Genomic DNA, 21882 nt, shown 5'->3' with positions numbered 1-21882 from the left:
TCTCATTCATGTAGTTGTCTCTTTGTATTATTTAGTTGTTTATTTATATAATTGTCTCTTTGATTTTGTTGAGTTGTTTATTAATGGAATTGTCCGCTTAATTTAGTTGAGTCTAACGGGAGTACAGTCTGCCCAAACACCACCAGGTGGCAGTACTCAACCAGTTGTTGTAGTAACTCCTGAATCCAGTCAGCTGGCTAGCTAGCTGTCTCCTGTTAGCCCCTATTAGCTCCCGTTAGCTTTGGCTCTTATAACTTTATTATCTTCCGTTAGCTTCTGTTAGCTTTTCCTCTGTCAGGTGGATGTACTCACGGATGATCGCTACTTCTGACACCAGTTGTCGTGTTTCGTCCGTCTGATGTGCGTGGGTATAATGACTCACACGACAAGGGATTCTCCGTTTCTGGTTCTTTAGTGAACTTCTTCTTAACACAATACACAATACAAGATACAACTAATTGTGTCCCAGATGGCAGGTTAATAGATGACGGGAAAACTAGCTCTGGCACAGAACAGCAGCTTTGCTGTCCATACCGATGAGCGTTGTTCCCTTTACTGACTGTTTACGTAACCAAGGTAACGAGCTATCTCTCTCTCTGGGTGATCATGTGACATACAGTAACCAATCAACAATAACGGTAACATAAACACAACAACAACAACAGGGAAAGCCACCCATGGTGGACTGTCTCACAATATGTAACCTATACACGATGTTACGTTAGTCATACATGTCGTGTTACTGCTTTAGGCCCTGTACACACTACTCCGGGTTTTTTTTTACCGGACGTTTTTCTCCCCGGTTTGAAACCGTGCTTTCTTGAGAACTCCGGCCAGGGTGAACTTTTGTAGAAACTCGGGTTTCAGCGGAGAGGTGTATACGGGAAAACCGGGGTTTTCGGCTTGAACGTCAAGAATATATGCGCCATTAGGCATTAGGCTACTTAAGACAATTTAAATCCTCCATTTTAAACCTCCATTGGCTAACATCTGTACTTTTGCCTCTAAGTGTTAACATGTCATTTTATGAAGTTTTAATATGTTTTCAGGCGAGAAAGTAACCATATATATTCCCAAAATGTGTCCAGTTTATCAAAATAACCCGTTTATATATCTAATCTGACGTTTCTTTCCGTCTTCTGTTAACTAGCTATATTACGGCTGCGTTCGTAAATTCGCCCTGGAAATCTGATCAGCACTCATGGAATGCCTCTTGTCCAATCAAATTACGGGACGTTGAACCCAGTGTGCGCTCCGGCGCTCTCAGAGCGGATTTACGAACGCACCCTGCATTGCTTGCATACCTTTACTGACAGAAACATCGTAATATAATTACAAGTTGTAAACTGATTTGGGGGCCCAATATCATTTTCTAACTTGTGATGACGACTACAGTTTTAATGTACACAGACATAATATGTTTCAAAAGGTTTAGGAAGTTTGAATAATAATAATAATAGGACCGGAAATGGTAGCTGTTTTATAGACTTCTGATTCGCCAAGGGGCACAGCCAGACGCTATTGGTTATTTTTGGCGCGGTTTAAACAATGTTCGCGGTTTTGTGTGGATGGTGTTTTTTTACAACTGTGATTGTGTGGACGCGATTCTTTTTTTAGGGAAAACGCACGGTGTAGTGTGGACAAGGCCTTAGTTTCACGTTAAACTGACCGTGTGAACACTTTAGCGAACATCCCTGTGGTAAGTAGTGGGTTAGCCACCCTGGCTAGCTGCCTCGCCCGCAGTACCCCGGGCGGCCTGGAGGGGAGGGGGGCGCTAGAGGGCTAGCTACGAGGGGCTTCTCAGGGTTGCTAGGCTACAGAGAGTAGGCAGGGTATCCGCGGTGTCTTGAAAAGTATTAAAAGTTGATAAATCAATTTTGGGAAAATCAAGACCCTTAATAAGGATTAAAAAGTCTTATCACGATTTTATGAGGTCTTGAATTTCATAGGTATTTTTCTGAATTAGACTCTGTCCAAAGAGTTTGAGTCCTAAAAACTTTGAGTAAAAGTTTAGTGAATTTATTCGTTTTTATAAAAAAACGAAGATGAACCTGAACATTGTGTTGTATGATAGTGGTCTAGTCTGTTGCAAACTAAAACTGTTAAGTTAAAGGTGTCACTGATGTCAACGGTTACAACTCCAAGTGGCGGTGAGGTCTGGAAAAATATTGACAAGGTCTTTAAAAAGTCTTAGAAAGGTATTGAAATTAATCTCCAGATTCCTGTATATGCCCTGAGTAGGTAACATAGACACGGCTGTTCTAGTGTCAACTGTCACTTAGATCCAACTGTCACTTAGATCCAACTGTCACTTAGATCCAACTGTCACTTTCAAATTAACCTCAAGATTCCTGTATATACCCTGTAATCACATGTCATGTCCCTGCTGCTTTAGTTCAGTGGAAACTTCAAACTTGTGTGTAAATGGACTGACTTATACAGCACCTTATTCCAAAGCGCTTTACAATAATGGCCCCTCTCTAAAGGACTTTGAGCTGCAACGTTTGCAGGATATTACGTTTGCTATACATTATTATTAGTATTATTAGTATTATTATTCACCCATTAACACACACATCCATAAATAGCGGCAAGCGACCCATGCAAGGCGTCGGCCCGCTCATTACATTGGGAGCAAATTGGGATTCAGTGTCTTGCCCAAGGACAACCTGACATGTGGCCAGCCGGGGTTCGAACTGCCGACCTTGCGATCATTAGACCCCGGCTCTACCTCCTGCGCCGCATCCACCCAAACGTGTGTGTAAACACATTAGCGAACGTCCCTGTAGTGTCCCACTGTCCCCCCCACCCCCAGAGACAGATCTGTAGTGTCCCCCCACCCCCAGAGACAGATCTGTAGTGTCCCCCCACCCCCAGAGACAGATCTGTAGTGTCCCCCCACCCCCAGACAAAGGTATCGAAGGACTGTAGTTGTATTGCACGAGAGAAGTATGTTATGATATATATTTCAATACCGTGAACTGAAATTATGCAGCTTTAAACTACTTCGCAGTACAGCCTAACTTTAGCTAGATGGTAGTAGCCAACAGTAGTACCGGAACCACTGTGTTGTTGAGACGATCTAGCCGGTAAGAAAACAGCTTTGGACTTTGGATATAATCTCACTATAATAATAATAATAATAATAATAATAATAATAATAACCTTTATTTGTATAGCACTTTTCCTGCAAACGTTGCAGCTCAAAGTGCTTTAACAAAATAACAAAATAATATAAGAATGACTATAAGATTTAATCAAGTCAGTACATTACATACAAATATATAGATTCATCAACTAACATTAATGTCATTTAAAGTCATTTTAAGGCAATATTAAAAATATGGGTTTTTAGTCTTGACTTGAACATGTGCTGAGGTTGCATCCCTAATGCAAACTGGCAGTGCATTCCACAATCTGGCTGCATAAAATGAGAATGCAGCCTCACCAAATCTCTTCTTTTGTTCGTCCAGGAGAGTTAAAGATGACCACAGACGGAGACCTGGAGATCAAAGAGGCGTTCCAGCGGGCCCAGAAGGGCCACACCAACAGAGCCGAGCTGGTGGCCAGCCTCAAGGCCCGCTACAGCAAGGTAGGCAGGGTTCCCACGGGTCCTTGAAATCCTTGAAAGTTATGGGGCTTTTCCACTAGAGGGCTGACCCGGGTCAGTCCGGGCTGGCCTGCTTCTTTGGCGCTTTTCCATTTGTCGGCCTGGGTCGGGTCGGGTCGCTTCTTTAGCTACCCATCGTGAGCATGGCCGACCCCTTCCACCCCGGCCACGGCCTCCTCACCCTGCTTCCCTCTGGAAGAAGGTTGCGGCTGCCCAAGGCACTGAAGGCCCGCCACAGGCTCAGTTTCTTCCCCTCAGCCGCCAGGCTGATAAATGACTCTGGCTTCCCCCTCCCCCCCGCCCCCAAGTCTGCCCAGGACTGAATATGCACTGGACTCACTGTAAAAACTCTGCACTGCACTTTATATATGTTGCACTATCCAATGCACTGTTGTCTGTCCTGTGTTGTCCTGTTTTTTGCATTTGTTTTTGTATACATGTGAAAAAAGTATAAACGCACTTACTGTAATGCCGAAGCAAATTCCTATATGTGTATGCATAATGGCAATAAACGTTATCTGAATCTGAATCTGAGCAGGAACCATAGGGCCGAAGGGTACCTTTTTGCCAGGCTGCGTGTGACGTGTGACGCTGCACACCGTTGATTGGTCAATGGAAATCGTCATCCCATGTTCATAGATTTCTTCGCTAACCGCCATCTTTAAATACCACATTCGCTCTTGGAAAATGTCACTACAGTTTCTGTAATAGCTTATTAATAAAGATTCGAAAAATTATGCAGACCATCGTATTATCTTAGTTTAATGTCATTTCAATGCATCATAGAACTTTTATTTACAACAAGCATAACACAAAAAATCGCTATTATGCACCGTCTTTGCCCGTGAATAACACCGGCTGTGAAGGTGGTACAAACACAATACTCCTTTGCTAACTTCACCATCGGTATACGGTCATTTTGAGCCCTTAACCACCACGCTGACACCCCGAGAAGTTATGCTTTTAACCGTAAACTCAATGAACCGGGAGTTCACACGCTGCTGCTCGCAGCACCGCGCCTGCTGGTTGAAACTCCCGTTGACAGCGGGGCGAGAGAAACGTTTTAACAGGGAATTCGCTCCGCGCTGTGTCGACCGTGATAGCAGTGTCGTATCGACACCATTCAAATGGTTTTGGATTCCCTGTCCTCTCCCCTATCCGGACACGTTTGAATTGTTATCCTAACCCACGGTAACTTACAGTTATTAACCCGCAAAGGGCACCGTCTTTGCCCGTGAATAACACCGGCTATGGAGGTGGTACAATCACAATACTCCTTTGCTAACTTCACCATCGGTATACGGTCATTTTGAGCCCTGAACCACCGCGCTGACACCCCGAGAAGTTATGCTTTTAACCGTAAACTCAATGAACCGGGAGTCCACCCGCTGCTGCAAGCGTATCTATAACGAACGCGGAGATTGAATGAGCCCCGCGTCAGTCAGCCTTTCCGTAGAAATACATCGCTCCGTTATATATCTAACGTTACATGTTTTAAGGCTGATCTTTTGCGATCGGCCATTTTTGCCGATCACCGATCGAGTCATTTGGAGTGAAATCGGCCGATTTAAATCGGTGGCCGATAAATCGGAGCATCCCTACATCAAACACTCAAATCTGTGCAAAAAAACGTAGTTTATTGGGCAAGCTTTCGTTCATAGACCTTCTTCTTCAGGCATTTATATTAAAACACTCTATTGATACTCTTCACTTCCATTCTTCAGAAACTAAACTACATTTTTTGAGTTTGGAGTGTGTGCGGAGGCTGTTATTTTGCACTTGACAAAACCAATTAAAATAATGTGTTTTTGTTTTCACCATCCTGACGCTGTCTAGCTGGAGGACAAGACGGTGTTCCACCAGGAGTTCATCCACTACCTGAAGTATGCCATGATCGTGTACGAGCGCGAGCCCGCGGTGGAGCACGTCATCGGGTTTGTGTCCATGTTCGCCACGAGCTTTCAGTCTCCCCCGAAGGAGGGGGGGGAGGAGGAGGAGGGAGATGACGATGATGAGGAGGAGGAGGAGCACCCTTTCCTGAGCTACATGTTCACCTTCCTGCTGGAGGTATTTTAACACAACACACACAGCCCTAACGCACACACACACACACACAGCCCTAATGCACACACACACACACACACACACACACACAGCCCTAACAAACACACACAGCCCTAACGCACACACACACACAAACACAGCCCTAACGCACGCACGCGCACACACACACACGTACACACACAGCCCTAACGCACGCACACACACAAACACAGCCCTAACGCACGCACACAAACACACACACAGCCCTAACCCCCCCCCCCCCACACACACACACACACACAGCCCTAATGCACACACACACACACCAGGGTTTCCGTTAACCGGTAATTACCGGTCTTTGTCCGGTAAAATTTGTTGAAGTCCGACAAATTGAAAACTCGTCGGACATAATGTCCGGTGAAAATAATTCCCTCTAAGCACAATTTGAATACAATTCGCTAAAGTTCACATTATGTATTCAAATTGGCTTCGGGCCACCATTTTCAGCTGAGCACCAAACACACACACACTCATACACACACAACACTGCCCGAGAGAGAAGGACCCGCCCCCTTTAGTTAGCGGCTAACTAAAGGGGGCGGGTCCTTCTCTCTCGGGCAGTGTTGTGTGTGTGTGTTTGGTGCTCAGCTGAAAATGGTGTCCCGAAGCGGAGCGCCTTAACTTTATCGCACAATAACAAGGATAACAAACGAAACGGACAACATTTACACTAAGATGGAGACAAACTTCAGCGATATGATCTAACAGCCGGTCTTCAGGATGACATACAGACCCGTATGAGCTTACAGGGCTATCCCCTATCTATCTGAGAAAAGGCATAGGCCGGCTGTAACATCGAACGGAAATTAGCCTATACGCATTGCAAGTTAATTTAAAGCCTATTTATTTTCAAAGAGTTGTATTCTATTTTATTTTATCTGATAAAAGGCATATGAACGGAAATTAGGCTAGCCGTGTCACGCCAGAAGCCTACATGCTTGCACTGTTCAATAAAATGTTATACATCTAGACATTGTGGTATTTCTTTATATACGTATCCCAGCCTGCCTATCAATCGTTTCTCAATAAACAGTTATGTTCTCCTCATTGTCATACTCCCGAGTCCGATTAAGTATGATTTGACAGGCAGCTAAACGAAATGCCTTCCCAACCCGCGAGACCTGGGGGGTATTCCATCAACGTCGCTAAAGGAAAATCTAGGCTTATTTTGACAAGTCTCGCGAGATCTATCAAGATATGCCTGGATCTTTTTAAGAGTCTCGCGAGACTTAACGAAATAAGCCTAGATTTTCCTTTAGCGACGTTGATGGAACACCCCCCTGGTTATAGAAATGACGTTGTTTTATTGATTAAAAAAAAGGGTAAAACTGGAAAGAGAAAATAGAAAACTCACATTAATCCCAAACAATTTAACAAACTTCAGTTAACGTAATGTGGAGTCCGTTCATTGATCGATGCTGTCTGTTCAGTTCCCAGTGAGGCGCCCGTTCAGCGCTGGACATAATGGCATAGCGCGCATGCGAATCATGTTATATTATATAGCTCGCATCTAATCGTATCGGATGAGAAATAGACATTAAATGGCATATATAGGCCGCTACACAACAGTAATCACCGCGACAAACAGCTATATTATATTTTAATATGATGACCGGAATATATCACGTTTGTCCGGTAAATCGAAATCTTCCCGGACACGGTGTCCGGCGGCAATTTTTTCTAACGGAAACCCTGACACACACACACACACACACACACACACAGCCCTAACAAACACACACACACACACACACACACACAGCCCTAACGCACACACACACACACACACACACAAACACAGCCCTAACGCACGCACACACACAAACACAGCCCTAACGCACGCACACAAACACACACACACATACAGCCCTAACGCACGCACACACACACAGCGGTCTATATTGAACAAGAATACTATGAACTACATGGTGAACATATCTCAGCGATGTTTCAGGATTTCCTGTTTTTTTTTCTTCTCTCTCTTAACGTTCTCTCCATCCCTGTTCTCTCTCTCCCCCCCACCCTCATCCCTCCCTCACTCCATCTCTCCCCCACCCTCATCCCTCCCTCACTCCATCTCTCCCCCACCCTCATCCCTCCCTCCCCCCTCCCTCCCTCTCTCTCTCCACCCTCATCCCTCCACCCTCATCCCTCCCTCACTCCATCTCTCCCCCACCCTCATCCCTCCCTCCCCCCTCCCTCCCTCTCACTCTCCACCCTCATCCCTCCCTCCCCCCTCCCTCCCTCTCTCTCTCCACCCTCATCCCTCCCTCCCTCCACCCTCATCCCTCCCTCACTCCATCTCTCCCCCACCCTCACCCTCCCTCCCCCCTCCCTCCCTCTCACTCTCCACCCTCATCCCACCCTCATTCCCTCCATCCCTCTCTCCCTCCCTCCGGCCGCCCCCTCAGTCCCACAAGGCCGACAGCCGCGCGGTGCGTTTCCGCGTGTGTCAGCTGATCAAAAAGCTGCTGGGCAGCATGGCGGCGAACGCCGTGATCGATGACGACCTGTTCGACAGCATCATCCAGGCCATGCTGGTCCGCGTCACCGACAAGTTCCCCAACATCCGCATCCAGGCCGTGCTCGCCATGACCCGCCTGCAGGAGCCCCAGAACCCAGACTGTCCCACCATTAAAGGTAATGTCTGTCTGTCCCACCATTAAAGGTAATGTCTGTCTATCCCACCATTAAAGGTACTGACTGTCTGTCCCACCATTAAAGGTACTGTCTGTCTGTCCCACCATTAAAGGTAATGTCTGTCTGTCCCACCATTAAAGGTACTGTGATAAGATGAATGTCAGATGAATGCGGAGACCGAGAGGTGTTGCTTCCTTATGATAATTAATTAATACTCGAGTTAGACAATTGAGATAGATTTATTCCATTACACAGCGCTGGACCAGCCTCTCTCAACACACGGCAAGCAACGGTGAGAGACTCGTGCCTAATGACACTTTGCAGCGGCCTTATATGCTAGATTTTCCGCTGACACCGGAAACAGCTGTCCCTTGCCAATCATCAGTCACCCGTCATACATGTTGATTACATACTAAAGTTAGAAGCTAGCTTGCCTCTGCTTCCCTACCATAACGGTTTGTTTGTTCCGGTCACCAGTTACCTGACTCTCAGTCAGCTGACCGTTCGTTCCCAAATATACTGATCTATTGACCCCAGTACCCATATAAGTCTACCACCTGGCTGACCACCACAAGGCTCCACTGTCCTTAGATCCCAACTGGTCCCCATCTCTATATTTGGCTCAGGTCCAGTTACAGAAACGCATGCTGACTCAGAGTGGTCAGTTTATGTCCTGAGAGTGGACACACTTAAAGTATGTTTAAGGTTACACAATGAGTATTGCAATATTTGATAGGCACACAGCATTTTGCACATAGCTACACAAAACGCATCATATCAGCTCACTCTTTTTTGTCTTCTCTAATGGACAGTAACTTTAATTATTTCTCTTTCTTTCCCCATGGTTGAGATCCCGCATTCCTCCCCCGGAATCGTCTTTAAATGACTTTTCCCATGGACAAATGCAAGTTCCCAGTCATGTGGCCTGACAAAGTGAACAAACATCTCACTCCACAATTGACTTGGCATGAGTAAAAGGTCACTTTGTGGTTAACTACTCTGATTAATAATCACCTCCTTTGGATAAAAACCTTTGTTGTTTAAAGGAGAAAATATCCAAATAGGTTTCTCATTGCTATGTCTAACTACTCATTACAAATGAAGTAGGTATCATTTCCATCATTAATTCAAATCACATGTTTTTCCATAGTTTGTTACATAATTATACATTTTTAACAAATAGGGATATCGTCAATCCTTTTCTTTAGGTGTCTTCGATATCCTAGGTCGATCTTCAACAGAGGGACCATCATGCTTTTCCGGTCGCAATGAGGCACTATCTGAGACGCTGGAACATTGTTGTCTTTCTGCCTTATCGTCCTCTTGTATTGTTGCTGTATTATGGAGAGACTCACAGTAGAAATTATTTCATTCACCCTCATGCTGCTTGCTCAAATGTTTTAACAGTGTTATTGAAACTCTAAATCCTTACCCCCTACTTTTCTCTCCCCTATTGTTCTATGTCCCCATTGTCTGATCTTAAAGGTTTACTCCTGTTGTGGTGAATACGTACAACAATTGTCAACAAACTGGCAAACTCCTGCAACTGAGTCTAGTGCGCTATTTGGTTTAACTCCCTGGATGTCACGACGCATGCGAACAAGATTAGTGTTAGAGTCTTCAGTTAAAGTAAAGTCTGTTTCGTTAGTTAACACCCAGAGCGTATACAGAACCGATAGAATTGTGGCCATCCATCTTATGCACAATGAGGCCAGGATCACACGGTGTCTCCCGTCACGCATCGTCTGTCCGGTATCTCTTGTCCTAGTTTCAATCTTAATTCACAACAACATCAAGAATAATTGTTAATAGCAGAGATAGTCATCATTATGGTACTGAAATCAGTAATCGTTTCATAATACGTGTTTTCCCCTTTGCTTGGTTCTCATCGTCAGAGTTGAGAGTGGGTTGGGCCCCCTGTGGTCCCCCCCATCTAGTGAGTTATGCACTTGCCTGCTGAGACATTTTTAGATACAGGGATTGCACAATCGTTAAGTACAGGTAGACAGACATTGAGTTTCTCTCAAAATGGTTAACTCGTCCTTCATCAATGCTCCTAGAGGAAACAAAAGGATTTGTCATTTGAAGTTCATGCCATGGGTATTCAAACTAGGACGTGTGTTGTGAAAAACCGTGAACCGTCCCTTTAATATCCAAATCAGTTCTTCAATACTTAGTTTATTTACTGTCAATGTGCAATCTGAGTCAATTCCCATAAGCATACTTTTAATGAGGTAGATAGGTTCTATTCTACCCGTATGTTAAAAATTCTGATCACAATCGTTACTGATGGCTTGAATAATTCCCCGTTGGTCTATGTACACTATGAGCTTATTTTGCATTAAGGTTTAAATTTGCTGTGAACATTTAAATGTTCTATCCCTCTCTTATAGTCAAATATTTCTCAGTCAATCACCCGTCGGTTTTAGTAGATTTATCAGAGACACTCTTGAGTCAGTGTGAATGGTTCTTTATCATAAATGTTGCATCAATGTGTAATGCTCGTGCATTCAGCTGTTGGCCGATTAACACTGTTGATTGTAAAGTACTGTCATATTCGTATGTGTAATTGCTTTATCAAAGTCTGTAGTCTGTCATGTCATTATCATGTTTCCGCTTCCAAACAGAAAAACAACATTTTCGTTTACAGTTACACAGAGAATTATCATTTGTGGTTTCCCCTTTCTCTCATCCGTCAATCGTTCACTGTCATTTCAGCCCCCACTTCTGTTAGATTGGCCCTCAGCAACGCCCCCGTTTTTTTTTAGTCCGTCGCTCAGTTTCTTTCCATTTTCTCGGTTCTGTCAGGAGATAGAATTGGCAAGAGTTGTGTTGTCCGTTCGGGATTATTCATCAATCAAAATGTCACATTTTCCTCTTTGCTTGTGTGAACATCAACAGTCATCAATGCATGTCTCTGTTTACTAAGTAAATTCAAATGTTACGTTTACTGAGTCAATGCAGAATTGTATGATAATTACAATAAGAGACAACTACATTTTCATGTCTAACACTTCTATGTGTTCTCTGCGTGTGTGTGTCTCTGTGTCACCGAGCTGCGTCTTGTTTGCAAGGGCAGTTCTATTAATAGTGTTGGTTCAGAGCGTCGTCCCTGGTGCAGCGTTGTGGAGCACAAGTGCACTCGTGTCTCTTTACCACTTTTCTGCTGTTGGTGCTAAGCTATTTAGCTTGTCCTGAAAATACAATAGTTATTCATTTCACTCTTTATCATTTGTTTACAATATGTTAATCAATACAAGGATTATTATTACTTAACTCAATGATTTCTCTATAACTCTATCACTCGACATGCTTCACGTAAGACTTCATTACCCATAATGCTTAGTATTCATTCCAACCCTCTAGGTCCGCGTATTGCGCCAGCTCCAAGACTTGTGGTTGGTATCGCTTATTAAACAATCCCAAAGCTTCTAATTCCCTTATTCGTTTTTCAATCAATGCTGGTGTCATTGAGAAAATGTCTGGTGTCGATAATTTGAAGTTTTTCGCATCGTCTCCAATACCATCTAGAATCATATTTGTAAAGAATGCGTTAGGTTTGTCATCTAATTCCAAATTCGCCTTTTCTCTCCAGGTACTTTGGAATCTGATTACAAAGTCAGACATTGTTTCATTAGGCTTACGTTTACAGTTCAGAATCTGTGAGATATCACGGTTTTGACTGGCATGTTCGTTTAGAAATTTGGTTAATTGTTCAATGTGAGTCACTTTGTGTTGTTTATTAAACCATGGGAATCGTTCATTAATTGTATTACCTCTACATGGCCCATCATTATCTTCATTCAAAGTTTCACAAGCATTTATCAAAGTATCAATTTCAACATCTGGCATTAACGTGATCAGAATGTATCTTAAATCCGTGCCATTCAAATTACCATGTAGCAACATTGTTTCATACCAATTTATGAATCCTTTTGGGTTAATCAAGGGTCTGGGTGCGTCGACTATGATTGCAGATACGTCATTCAGGGTTAATGGTTTATACAGTACTTTCTCCTCTATATTTAACAATGGTGCCTGCACCCGGACCATGCTGTGTATCACAGTCTGCTCCGCCTGTTCCGGCTGTACAGGAGGAGACACGCTCTGTATCTCCTTTACCTTGGGTATAGGGTTAAACCTATTGTGTTCCTTTTTTCTGACAATATTACCAGGCCATTGATTAGACATTATTACCCATGCTTGATAGACTTCTTTCATGTAATCAATATCCCATAATGGGTCGCAAATGCTTTTGTTTGATATCAAATATTCATCAATAATCTTTAGTTTATTCTTTTCAAAACTCCCGATACTTGGGAAATTATCGTCACTCCATTCCGCAATCTTTGTTAGAAATGGTTCTGCATAGAATGGTCCTAATTTAAGTAAAATCCATCCTTTTGGTGTCACTGTATCAGTGTATTTTATCGGAATATCAATTATGTGTGGATCAATTTCCAATAGTTTCTTAATAGATTTCTTTTCCCCTCGTGGCAAGTCCCTAACCGACTTGTACTTAATAATCCGTTTCTCACAATTTGCTGTCCTAGACGTTCGATTACCCATGTTTGATTAATTACACTGCACACAATGTTAGTAAAAAGGAATTCTTTTATCTAAATTGTCTCGTTAGAGCTTTATAGTTACACCATTCGTGTCATATACTTTAATTCAGTCTGTTGCATTGCGTCTCATCAAGGTCATTTAAATCCACGTCTCATCTGTTCTCTCCTGTCTCAATAAATCAATCTTGTCACTCAAATCTGTTGCGCTGTAACATTAACACAAATACCGTATCCGTTCAACGTCTTATCGTCCTACAACTGTCTTTTTTACCGCTGACCTATATCTTTCATTATCCTGTTTCTCTACATAATACCACATTACTAGACCACTTTAAAACACTTTCTTTAGATCACACTTCAACTTACATACCATAACCACTTGCGTGTCAATACCTTATTCATTTAACCATCTTAATCAACATTCTACTTCATAGTTTCAAATCCTGTGCTATAACACAATACCATATTTCTGTACCATACAGATAAACACATGTCTGTACCTTACAGATAAAAACATAAATAAAAACCCACGGAATGCCCAATTCCGTTTAATCAATTCTTCTATGAATTAATCAATATCCAGTGTCAGTATTAATCTCCTCCAGAGTGACACCTAGCAGCTCTGTCCTTTATAACGCATTATCCTATGTGGATCAATGACCTTCATGTTCACACCAATACTCAACCTTTAATATTTAGTCAAATCTAGTCATTGGCCCCCCCATCATCAAATTCATCCCCTTTCCTTCATTCAAGGAAAAAATTTACAGGTTTTTCCCTCTAGAACAACAATTCAGGTTAAGCACACAACCACACTGGTTTATCTGCCTTACCTGTCTCGCTGAATCTAGGATCCTGTTCGTTAAACGCCAATTTGATAAGATGAATGTCAGATGAATGCGGAGACCGAGAGGTGTTGCTTCCTTATGATAATTAATTAATACTCGAGTTAGACAATTGAGATAGATTTATTCCATTACACAGCGCTGGACCAGCCTCTCTCAACACACGGCAAGCAACGGTGAGAGACTCGTGCCTAATGACACTTTGCAGCGGCCTTATATGCTAGATTTTCCGCTGACACCGGAAACAGCTGTCCCTTGCCAATCATCAGTCACCCGTCATACATGTTGATTACATACTAAAGTTAGAAGCTAGCTTGCCTCTGCTTCCCTACCATAACGGTTTGTTTGTTCCGGTCACCAGTTACCTGACTCTCAGTCAGCTGACCGTTCGTTCCCAAATATACTGATCTATTGACCCCAGTACCCATATAAGTCTACCACCTGGCTGACCACCACAAGGCTCCACTGTCCTTAGATCCCAACTGGTCCCCATCTCTATATTTGGCTCAGGTCCAGTTACAGAAACGCATGCTGACTCAGAGTGGTCAGTTTATGTCCTGAGAGTGGACACACTTAAAGTATGTTTAAGGTTACACAATGAGTATTGCAATATTTGATAGGCACACAGCATTTTGCACATAGCTACACAAAACGCATCATATCATACTGTCTGTCTGTCCCACCATTAAAGGTACTGTCTGTCTGTCCCACCATTAAAGGTACTGACTGTCTGTCCCACCATTAAAGGTACTGTCTGTCTGTCCCACCATTAAAGGTACTGTCTGTCTGTCCCACCATTAAAGGTACTGACTGTCTGTCCCACCATTAAAGGTACTGACTGTCTGTCCCACCATTAAAGGTACTGACTGTCTGTCCCACCATTAAAGGTACTGACTGTCTGTCCCACCATTAAAGGAACTGACTGTCTGTCCAACCATTAAAGGTACTGACTGACTGTCCCACCATTAAAGGTACTGTCTGTCTGTCCCACCATTAAAGGTACTGTCTGTCTGTCCCACCATTAAAGGTAATGTCTGTCTGTCCCACCATTAAAGGTACTGACTGACTGTCCCACCATTAAAGGTACTGACTGTCTGTCCCACCATTAAAGGTACTGACTGTCTGTCCCACCATTAAAGGTACTGACTGACTGTCTCACCATTAAAGGTACTGACTGTCTGTCCCACCATTAAAGGTACTGACTGACTGTCCCACCATTAAAGGTACTGACTGTCTGTCCCACCATTAAAGGTACTGACTGTCTGTCCCACCATTAAAGGTACTGACCGACTGTCTCACCATTAAAGGTACTGACTGACTGTCCCACCATTAAAGGTACTGTCTGTCTGTCCCACCATTAAAGGTACTGACTGACTGTCCCACCATTAAAGGTACTGACTGACTGTCCCACCATTAAAGGTACTGACTGTCTGTCCCACCATTAAAGGTACTGTCTGTCCCACCATTAAAGGTACTGTCTGTCTGTCCCACCATTAAAGGTACTGTCTGCCTGTATTACCATTAAAGGTACTGACTGACTGTTAAAGGTACTGACTGTCTGTCCCACCATTAAAGGTACTGACTGTCTATCCCACCATTAAAGGTACTGACTGTCTGTCCCACCATTAAAGGTACTGACTGACTGTCCCACCATTAAAGGTACTGACTGTCTGTCCCACCATTAAAGGTACTGTCTGTCTGTCCCACCATTAAAGGTACTGTCTGTCTGTCCCACCATTAAAGGTACTGTCTGTCTGTCCCACCATTAAAGGTACTGTCTGTCTGTCCCACCATTAAAGGTACTGTCTGTCTGTCCCACCATTAAAGGTACTGACTGTCTGTCCCACCATTAAAGGTACTGTCTGTCTGTCCCACCATTAAAGGTACTGACTGACTGTCCCACCATTAAAGGTACTGTCTGTCTGTCCCACCATTAAAGGTACTGTCTGTCTGTCCCACCATTAAAGGTACTGTCTGTCTGTCCCACCATTAAAGGTACTGACTGACTGTCCCACCATTAAAGGTACTGACTGACTGTCCCACCATTAAAGGTACTGTCTGTCTGTCTCACCATTAAAGGTATTGACTGTCTGTCCCACCATTAAAGGTACTGTCTGTCTGTCCCACCATTAAAGGTACTGACTGACTGTCCCACCATTAAAGGTACTGACTGACTGTCCCACCATTAAAGGTACTGACTGACTCAGGGTTTCCGTTAACCGGTAATTACCGGTCTTTGTCCGGTAAAATATGTTGAAGTCCGACATATTTAAACCTCTTCGGTCATAATGTCCGGTGAAAATAATTCCGGTACATAATGTCCTCCCTCTCTCCCTGCCTAGCCTACCTGTTGATCCTGGAGAATGACTCACACACACACACACACTATAAACACACTGACCCTCCCTCCCTCCCTCCCTCCAGCCTACATGTTGATCCTGGAGAATGACTCCAACGCGGAGGTGCGTCGTGCGGTGCTGTCCTCCATCACCCCCATCCCCCTCACCCTCCCCAAGATACTCACACGCACCAGGGACGTCAAGGAGAACGTCCGCAAGCTGGCCTACGAGGTACACACACACACACACACACGCACGCGCGTTGGTAGTCTGGGTCAGGGAGAGTGAGGTTGTGTGTGTGTGTTTCAGGTTCTGGCTGAGAAGGTTCCCGTCAAAGCTCTGCACATCGCCCAGAGGGTCAGTCTGCTGCAGGAGGGCCTGCACGACTCCTCAGGTACTGTGTGTGTGTGTGTGTGTCTCTGTGTGTCTCTAGTTGACTATCTGTGCAGTATAGTACAGTGGATTGTGTACATAGCCTTTATTTATGTAAACCAGCTCCTTACCTTCTTGTGATTTTATTCTTTTTCTAAAAGTTTTTTTTTTTTCCCTTTCCTAACACCAGGGGAGCCACCCCTCCTAAATTTCGTTGTTTGGTACCTGTACTGTAGCAATGACAATAAAGTCCATTCATTCATTCATTCATTCATTCATTCATCTGGGTCTGTGTGTCTCTGGGTGTCTGTGTGTCTCTCTGTGTGTCTCTCTGTGTGTCTCTGGGTGTGTCTGTGTGTCTCTCTGTGTGTGTCTTGGTGTCTCTGTGTGTGTCTCTCTGTGTGTCTCTGTGTGTGTCTGGGTGTCTCTGTGTGTGTCTGGGTGTCTCTGTGTGTCTCTGTGTGTCTGGGTGTCTCTGTGTCTCTGTGTGTCTCTGGATGTCTCTGGGTCTCTCTGTGTGTCTCTGTGTGTCTCTGGATGCCTCTGTGTCTCTGTGTGTCTGTATGTCTCTCTGTGTGTCTCTGTGTGTCTGTATGTCTCTCTGTGTGTCTCTGTGTGTATCTGTGTGTCTCTGTGTGTCTCTGTGTCTCTGTGTGTCTGTATGTCTCTCTGTGTGTCTCTGTGTGTATCTGTGTGTCTCTGGATGCCTCTGTGTCTCTGTGTGTCTGTATGTCTCTCTGTGTGTCTCTGTGTGTCTGTATGTCTCTCTGTGTGTCTCTGTGTCTCTCTGGGTCTCTCTGTGTGTCTCTGTGTGTCTCTGGATGCCTCTGTGTCTCTGTGTGTCTGTATGTCTCTGTGTGTCTCTGTGTGTCTGTATGTCTCTCTGTGTGTCTCTGTGTGTATCTGTGTGTCTCTGGATGCCTGTGTGTCTCTGTGTGTCTCTGTGTCTCTGTGTGTCTCTGTGTGTATCTGTGTGTCTCTGGATGCCTCTGTGTCTCTGTGTGTCTGTATGTCTCTCTGTGTGTCTCTGTGTGTATCTGTGTGTCTCTGGATGCCTCTGTGTCTCTGTGTGTCTCTGTGTCTCTGTGTCTCTGTGTGTCTCTGTGTGTCTCTGGATGCCTCTGTGTCTCTGTGTGTCTCTGTGTGTCTCTGTGTGTCTCTGTGTGTCTCTGGATGCCTCTGTGTCTCTGTGTGTCTCTGTGTCTCTGTGTGTCTCTGTGTGTGTCTGTGTGTCTCTGTGTGTCTCTGGATGCCTCTGTGTCTCTGTGTGTCTCTGTGTCTCTGTGTGTCTCTGTGTGTAGTATAGTTCTCCCCAGAGTAACCACGCTCTAACCGTCTCTTTAGGGTGCTGTATGTTGTCTAACGTGTGTGTGTGTGTGTGTGTGTGTGTGTGTGTGTGCAGAGCCGGTCAGGGAGGTGGTGCGCTCCTGCCTGCTGCCCGCCTGGCTGCGGCTGCTGCAGGGAGACGTGTTGGACCTGCTGCACATGCTGGACGTGGAGAACTGCAGCCAGACGGCCCTGGACACGCTGAGCGCCCTGCTGTCCTCCTCCCCCCCCCAGGGGGCGCTGCAGGACGCCATAGGGCTGGGGGACAGGTACACACACACACACACACACCCCCCCAGGGCCGGCTGGAGGACGCCATAGGGCTGGGGGACAGGTACACACACACACACACACACTGGAGGACACACACACACACACACACAGACATACACTTGTAGATACATATTGAATGACACTAAAAGTTACTGATGTGATTGTGTTTTTTCTGTGTGTGTCTCCCTGTGTGTGTGTGTGTGTGTGTGTGTCCCTGTCTGTGTGTCCCTCTCCGTGTGTGTGTCTGTGTGTGTATTATGTCCCTGTGTGTGTGTGTGTGTGTGTGTATATGTCCCCCTGTGTGTGTGTGTCTGTGTGTGTGTCTGTGTGTGTGTGTGTCCGTTTGTGTGTGTGTGTGTCTGTGTGTGTGTGTGTGCCTGTGTGTGTGTGTGTGTGTGTGTGTGTGTGTGTGTGTGTCTCTGTCCCTGTCCCTGTCCCTGTCCCTGTGTGTAGGAGGCTGATCCCGGTGGAGTCTCTGAGCTGTGAGCGGGTGCTGTGCTGGAGGGCTCTGTGTGAGCATGTGAAGGCCCAGGGAGACCAGGGGGAGGAGCTGCTGGAGCGCCTGCTGCCTGACGCTGCCACCTACGCTGACTACCTGTCTGGGTAACACACCTATACACACCTTAATACACACCCTAACACACCTCCTAACACACCCTAACACCTACGCTGACTACCTGTCTGGGTAACACACCTTAATACACATTAATACACATTAATACACCTTAATACACACCCTAACACCTACGCTGACTACCTGTCTGGGTAACACACCGTAACACACCTTAATACACACCCTAACACTCACCTAACACACCCTAACACACCTCCTAACACACCCTAACACCTACGCTGACTACCTGTCTGGGTAACACACCTTAATACACACCTTAATATACACCTTAACACACCCTAACACCTACGCTGACTACCTGTCTGGGTAACACACCTATACACACACCTAACACACCCTAACACACCTCCTAACACACCCTGCCATCTACGCTGACTACCTGTCTGGGTAACACACCTTAATACACACCTTAATACACCTTAACACACCCTAACACACCCTGCCACCTACGCTGACTACCTGTCTGGGTAACACACCGTCACCTCTCTGTCCTCTGGCTAAAACTGCCTATGGTGGTGTTATAACCATGTTATAACCATGCAGGTACCTGAAGGGAGATGTTATAACCATGCAGGTACCTGAAGGGAGGTGTTATAACCATGTTATAACCATGCAGGTACCTGAAGGGTGTTCCAGTGATGTCGGAGGAGCAGCGAGCGGACTTCACCCAGCTGGAGATGGTGATGAAAAAGGAGTTCATCTCCCAACAGCTCATCCACCTGACTGGCTGTCTGGACACCAACGAGGAGGGAGGGAGGTGAGAGGGGGGGGGGGGGGGGGGAGGAGGAGGAGAAGGGAGAGAGGGAGGGAGGGTGGTGGGAGGAGGAGGAGGTGAGAGGGGAGGAGGAGGAGGGAGAGAGGTGAGAGAGGAGGAGGAGGGAGGGATGGGTCAGAGCTGATCTGTATGTCACTGTGTAGGTCTGGTCTGCGTCCACCACACTGCTGGACAATGTGACAACGAACGTTAGCGAACGAACTGACGAAGTTAGCAGTTGGCCCTGTTTTGCGTCACTACTCTGACTACTGTTCCCATGATGCTGTGCTGCAGGAGGTGTGTCCTGGCGGTGCTGCAGGAGATGTTGAGGCTCCCAGAGACGCCCCCCTCCCTGGTGTCCCTCCTCACCCAGAAGCTGCTAAGCCTGTTCCCTGACGACACGAGACGCACGCAGGCCGTGAGTCACACACACTCACACACACTCACACACACACACACACACACACGCACTCACACACACACACACACACGCACTCACACACACACACACACACACACGCACTCACACACACGCACTCACACACACACACACACACACACACACACACGCACACACAGACATAGGGTACAATGTGTGTGTGTGTGTGTGTGTGGTCGCCAGGTGGCTGCGATCATCTCTGACGTGAGGGAGCCCATCGTGGCCGTCAGCCAGCCTGTGGGCGAGAACGAGCTCCGCAGGAGACAAGTCAAGGTGAGAGAACCAGGAACCTAGAACCAGGAACCTAGAACCAGCAACCTAGAACCAGGGGAACCTAGAATCAGCAACCTAGAACCAGGGGAACCTAGAACCAGGAACCTAGAACCAAAGAAAGATTTGCGGCTCAAAAACCGGATGGTTTTAGTGAAGGAAGTGGTTGCTTATTTCATTTCATTTCAAGCCTTTATTTCATCTCTGGGACCTGAGGGAGACCCTCGTGTTGGGTGGGCCGAGTGTCCAGGATGATCACTGCAACACAGTAAACACATAAACATGCACAGTGCAACAATACAAAACACAATGGACCAGTCAAGGCAGGTGCAGATAGATATGCAGTGGTCCCTAGTCAGGAGTGTGGAGCAGCCAATAAGAAGGCAGTCTTTCCATGCTCTGTACGCATACTGGGGACCTTTAGAGTAAGCCAGTTATTTGATCGGGTGAGTTAAGGGCCAATATTCTGACTTCAAATATTGGCAAATTCCCAAGTAGCGCCTTATAAATAAACAGATACCAAGGCCTTGTAAATAAACAGATACCAAGGCCTTGTAAATAAACAGATACCAAGGCCTTGTAAATAAACAGATACCAAGGCCTATTATAAATAAACAGATACCAAGGCCTTATAAATAAACAGATACCAAGGCCTTGTAAATAAACAGATACCAAGGCCTTATAAATAAACAGATACCAAGGCCTTGTAAATAAACAGATACCAAGGCCTATTATAAATAAACAGATACCAAGGCCTTATAAATAAACAGATACCAAGGCCTTGTAAATAAACTGATACCAAGGCCTTGTAAATAAACAGATACCAAGGCCTTGTAAATAAACAGATACCAAGGCCTATTATAAATAAACAGATACCAAGGCCTATTATAAATAAACAGATACCAAGGCCTTGTAAATAAACAGATACCAAGGCCTATTTCACCTGGTTGCTGATATGAACCTGGAACAGACGCAGGAGTTTAAACGGAACCCAGGTTCAAGACCAACACAGAGGCTGATGCTCCCTCCTTCCCTCCATCCATCCATCCCTCCATCCATCCCTCCCTGCATCCATCCATCCCTCCCTCCCTCCCTCCGCGCGCTTTGCTGCCCCAACTCCTTCTTCCTCTTGCTCCCTCTTTTTTTGAACCCTTCCCTCTCTCTCTCTCTCTCTCTCTCTCTCTCTCTCTCTCTCTCTCTCTCTCTCTCTCTCTCTCTCTCTCTCTCTCTCTCTCCTTCTATCTCTCTCTCTCTAGAGAGTAAATGAAGTGAAGGTACGTGTCCTTGGTGAATCTAAGCAGATCCTGACGAGAGTGGGGCAGCAGCAAGTTTCATGATCTCTCTCCTCCTCTCTTTCCCCCCCCTGCGTGGTCCAGCTGGCGGAGGCGAAGGTGCGTATCATAGAGGCCAAGATGGGCCTGGAGGAGAGCGTGGCGGCCCAGGACTTCAGCGCCGCGGCCCAGCTGAAGGAGACCGTCCGGGGCCTGGAGGAGCACTGGGCCGCCCTGCTGCTGGAGGCCCAGGAGAGCTGCCAGACGGACAAGGACACGCGCGTGGAGAAGGTACGCACGCAGGGACGCATGGACACACACCCCGCAGAGAGGGAGAGAGAGAGAGACAGGGGGGAGAAAGGGAGAGACAGAGAGAGAGAGGGAGGGAGGGAGAGAGAGAGAGAGGGAGAGAGGGACAGACAGACAGAGAGAGAGAGA

The 21882-nt window shown here is 45.7% G+C and overlaps 1 protein-coding gene across 1 annotated transcript in view; it reads left to right on the top strand.

Moving 5' to 3' along the window:
• Positions 1–3484: 3484 nt before the first annotated feature.
• Positions 3485–21882, top strand: part of LOC308149922 (condensin complex subunit 3-like) — a gene marked incomplete at both ends in the record, with an annotated part of 27814 nt that continues 9416 nt past the window's right edge. Inside the window, 11 exons of the mRNA XM_080522800.1 lie at positions 3485–3592; positions 5447–5677; positions 8125–8353; positions 16191–16336; positions 16415–16499; positions 17880–18072; positions 18530–18679; positions 19327–19467; positions 19759–19882; positions 20087–20176; positions 21550–21735. Of these exons, the coding sequence (XP_080378926.1) occupies positions 3485–3592; positions 5447–5677; positions 8125–8353; positions 16191–16336; positions 16415–16499; positions 17880–18072; positions 18530–18679; positions 19327–19467; positions 19759–19882; positions 20087–20176; positions 21550–21735 (1683 nt within the window). The remainder of the gene's footprint in view (positions 3593–5446; positions 5678–8124; positions 8354–16190; positions 16337–16414; positions 16500–17879; positions 18073–18529; positions 18680–19326; positions 19468–19758; positions 19883–20086; positions 20177–21549; positions 21736–21882) is intronic.

The sequence above is a fragment of the Nansenia antarctica genome, assembly GCF_963989245.1.
Source record: "Nansenia antarctica genome assembly, chromosome: 2".
Lineage (NCBI taxonomy): Eukaryota > Metazoa > Chordata > Actinopteri > Argentiniformes > Microstomatidae > Nansenia > Nansenia antarctica.
This window is presented reverse-complemented; position numbering and strand designations above follow the sequence as displayed.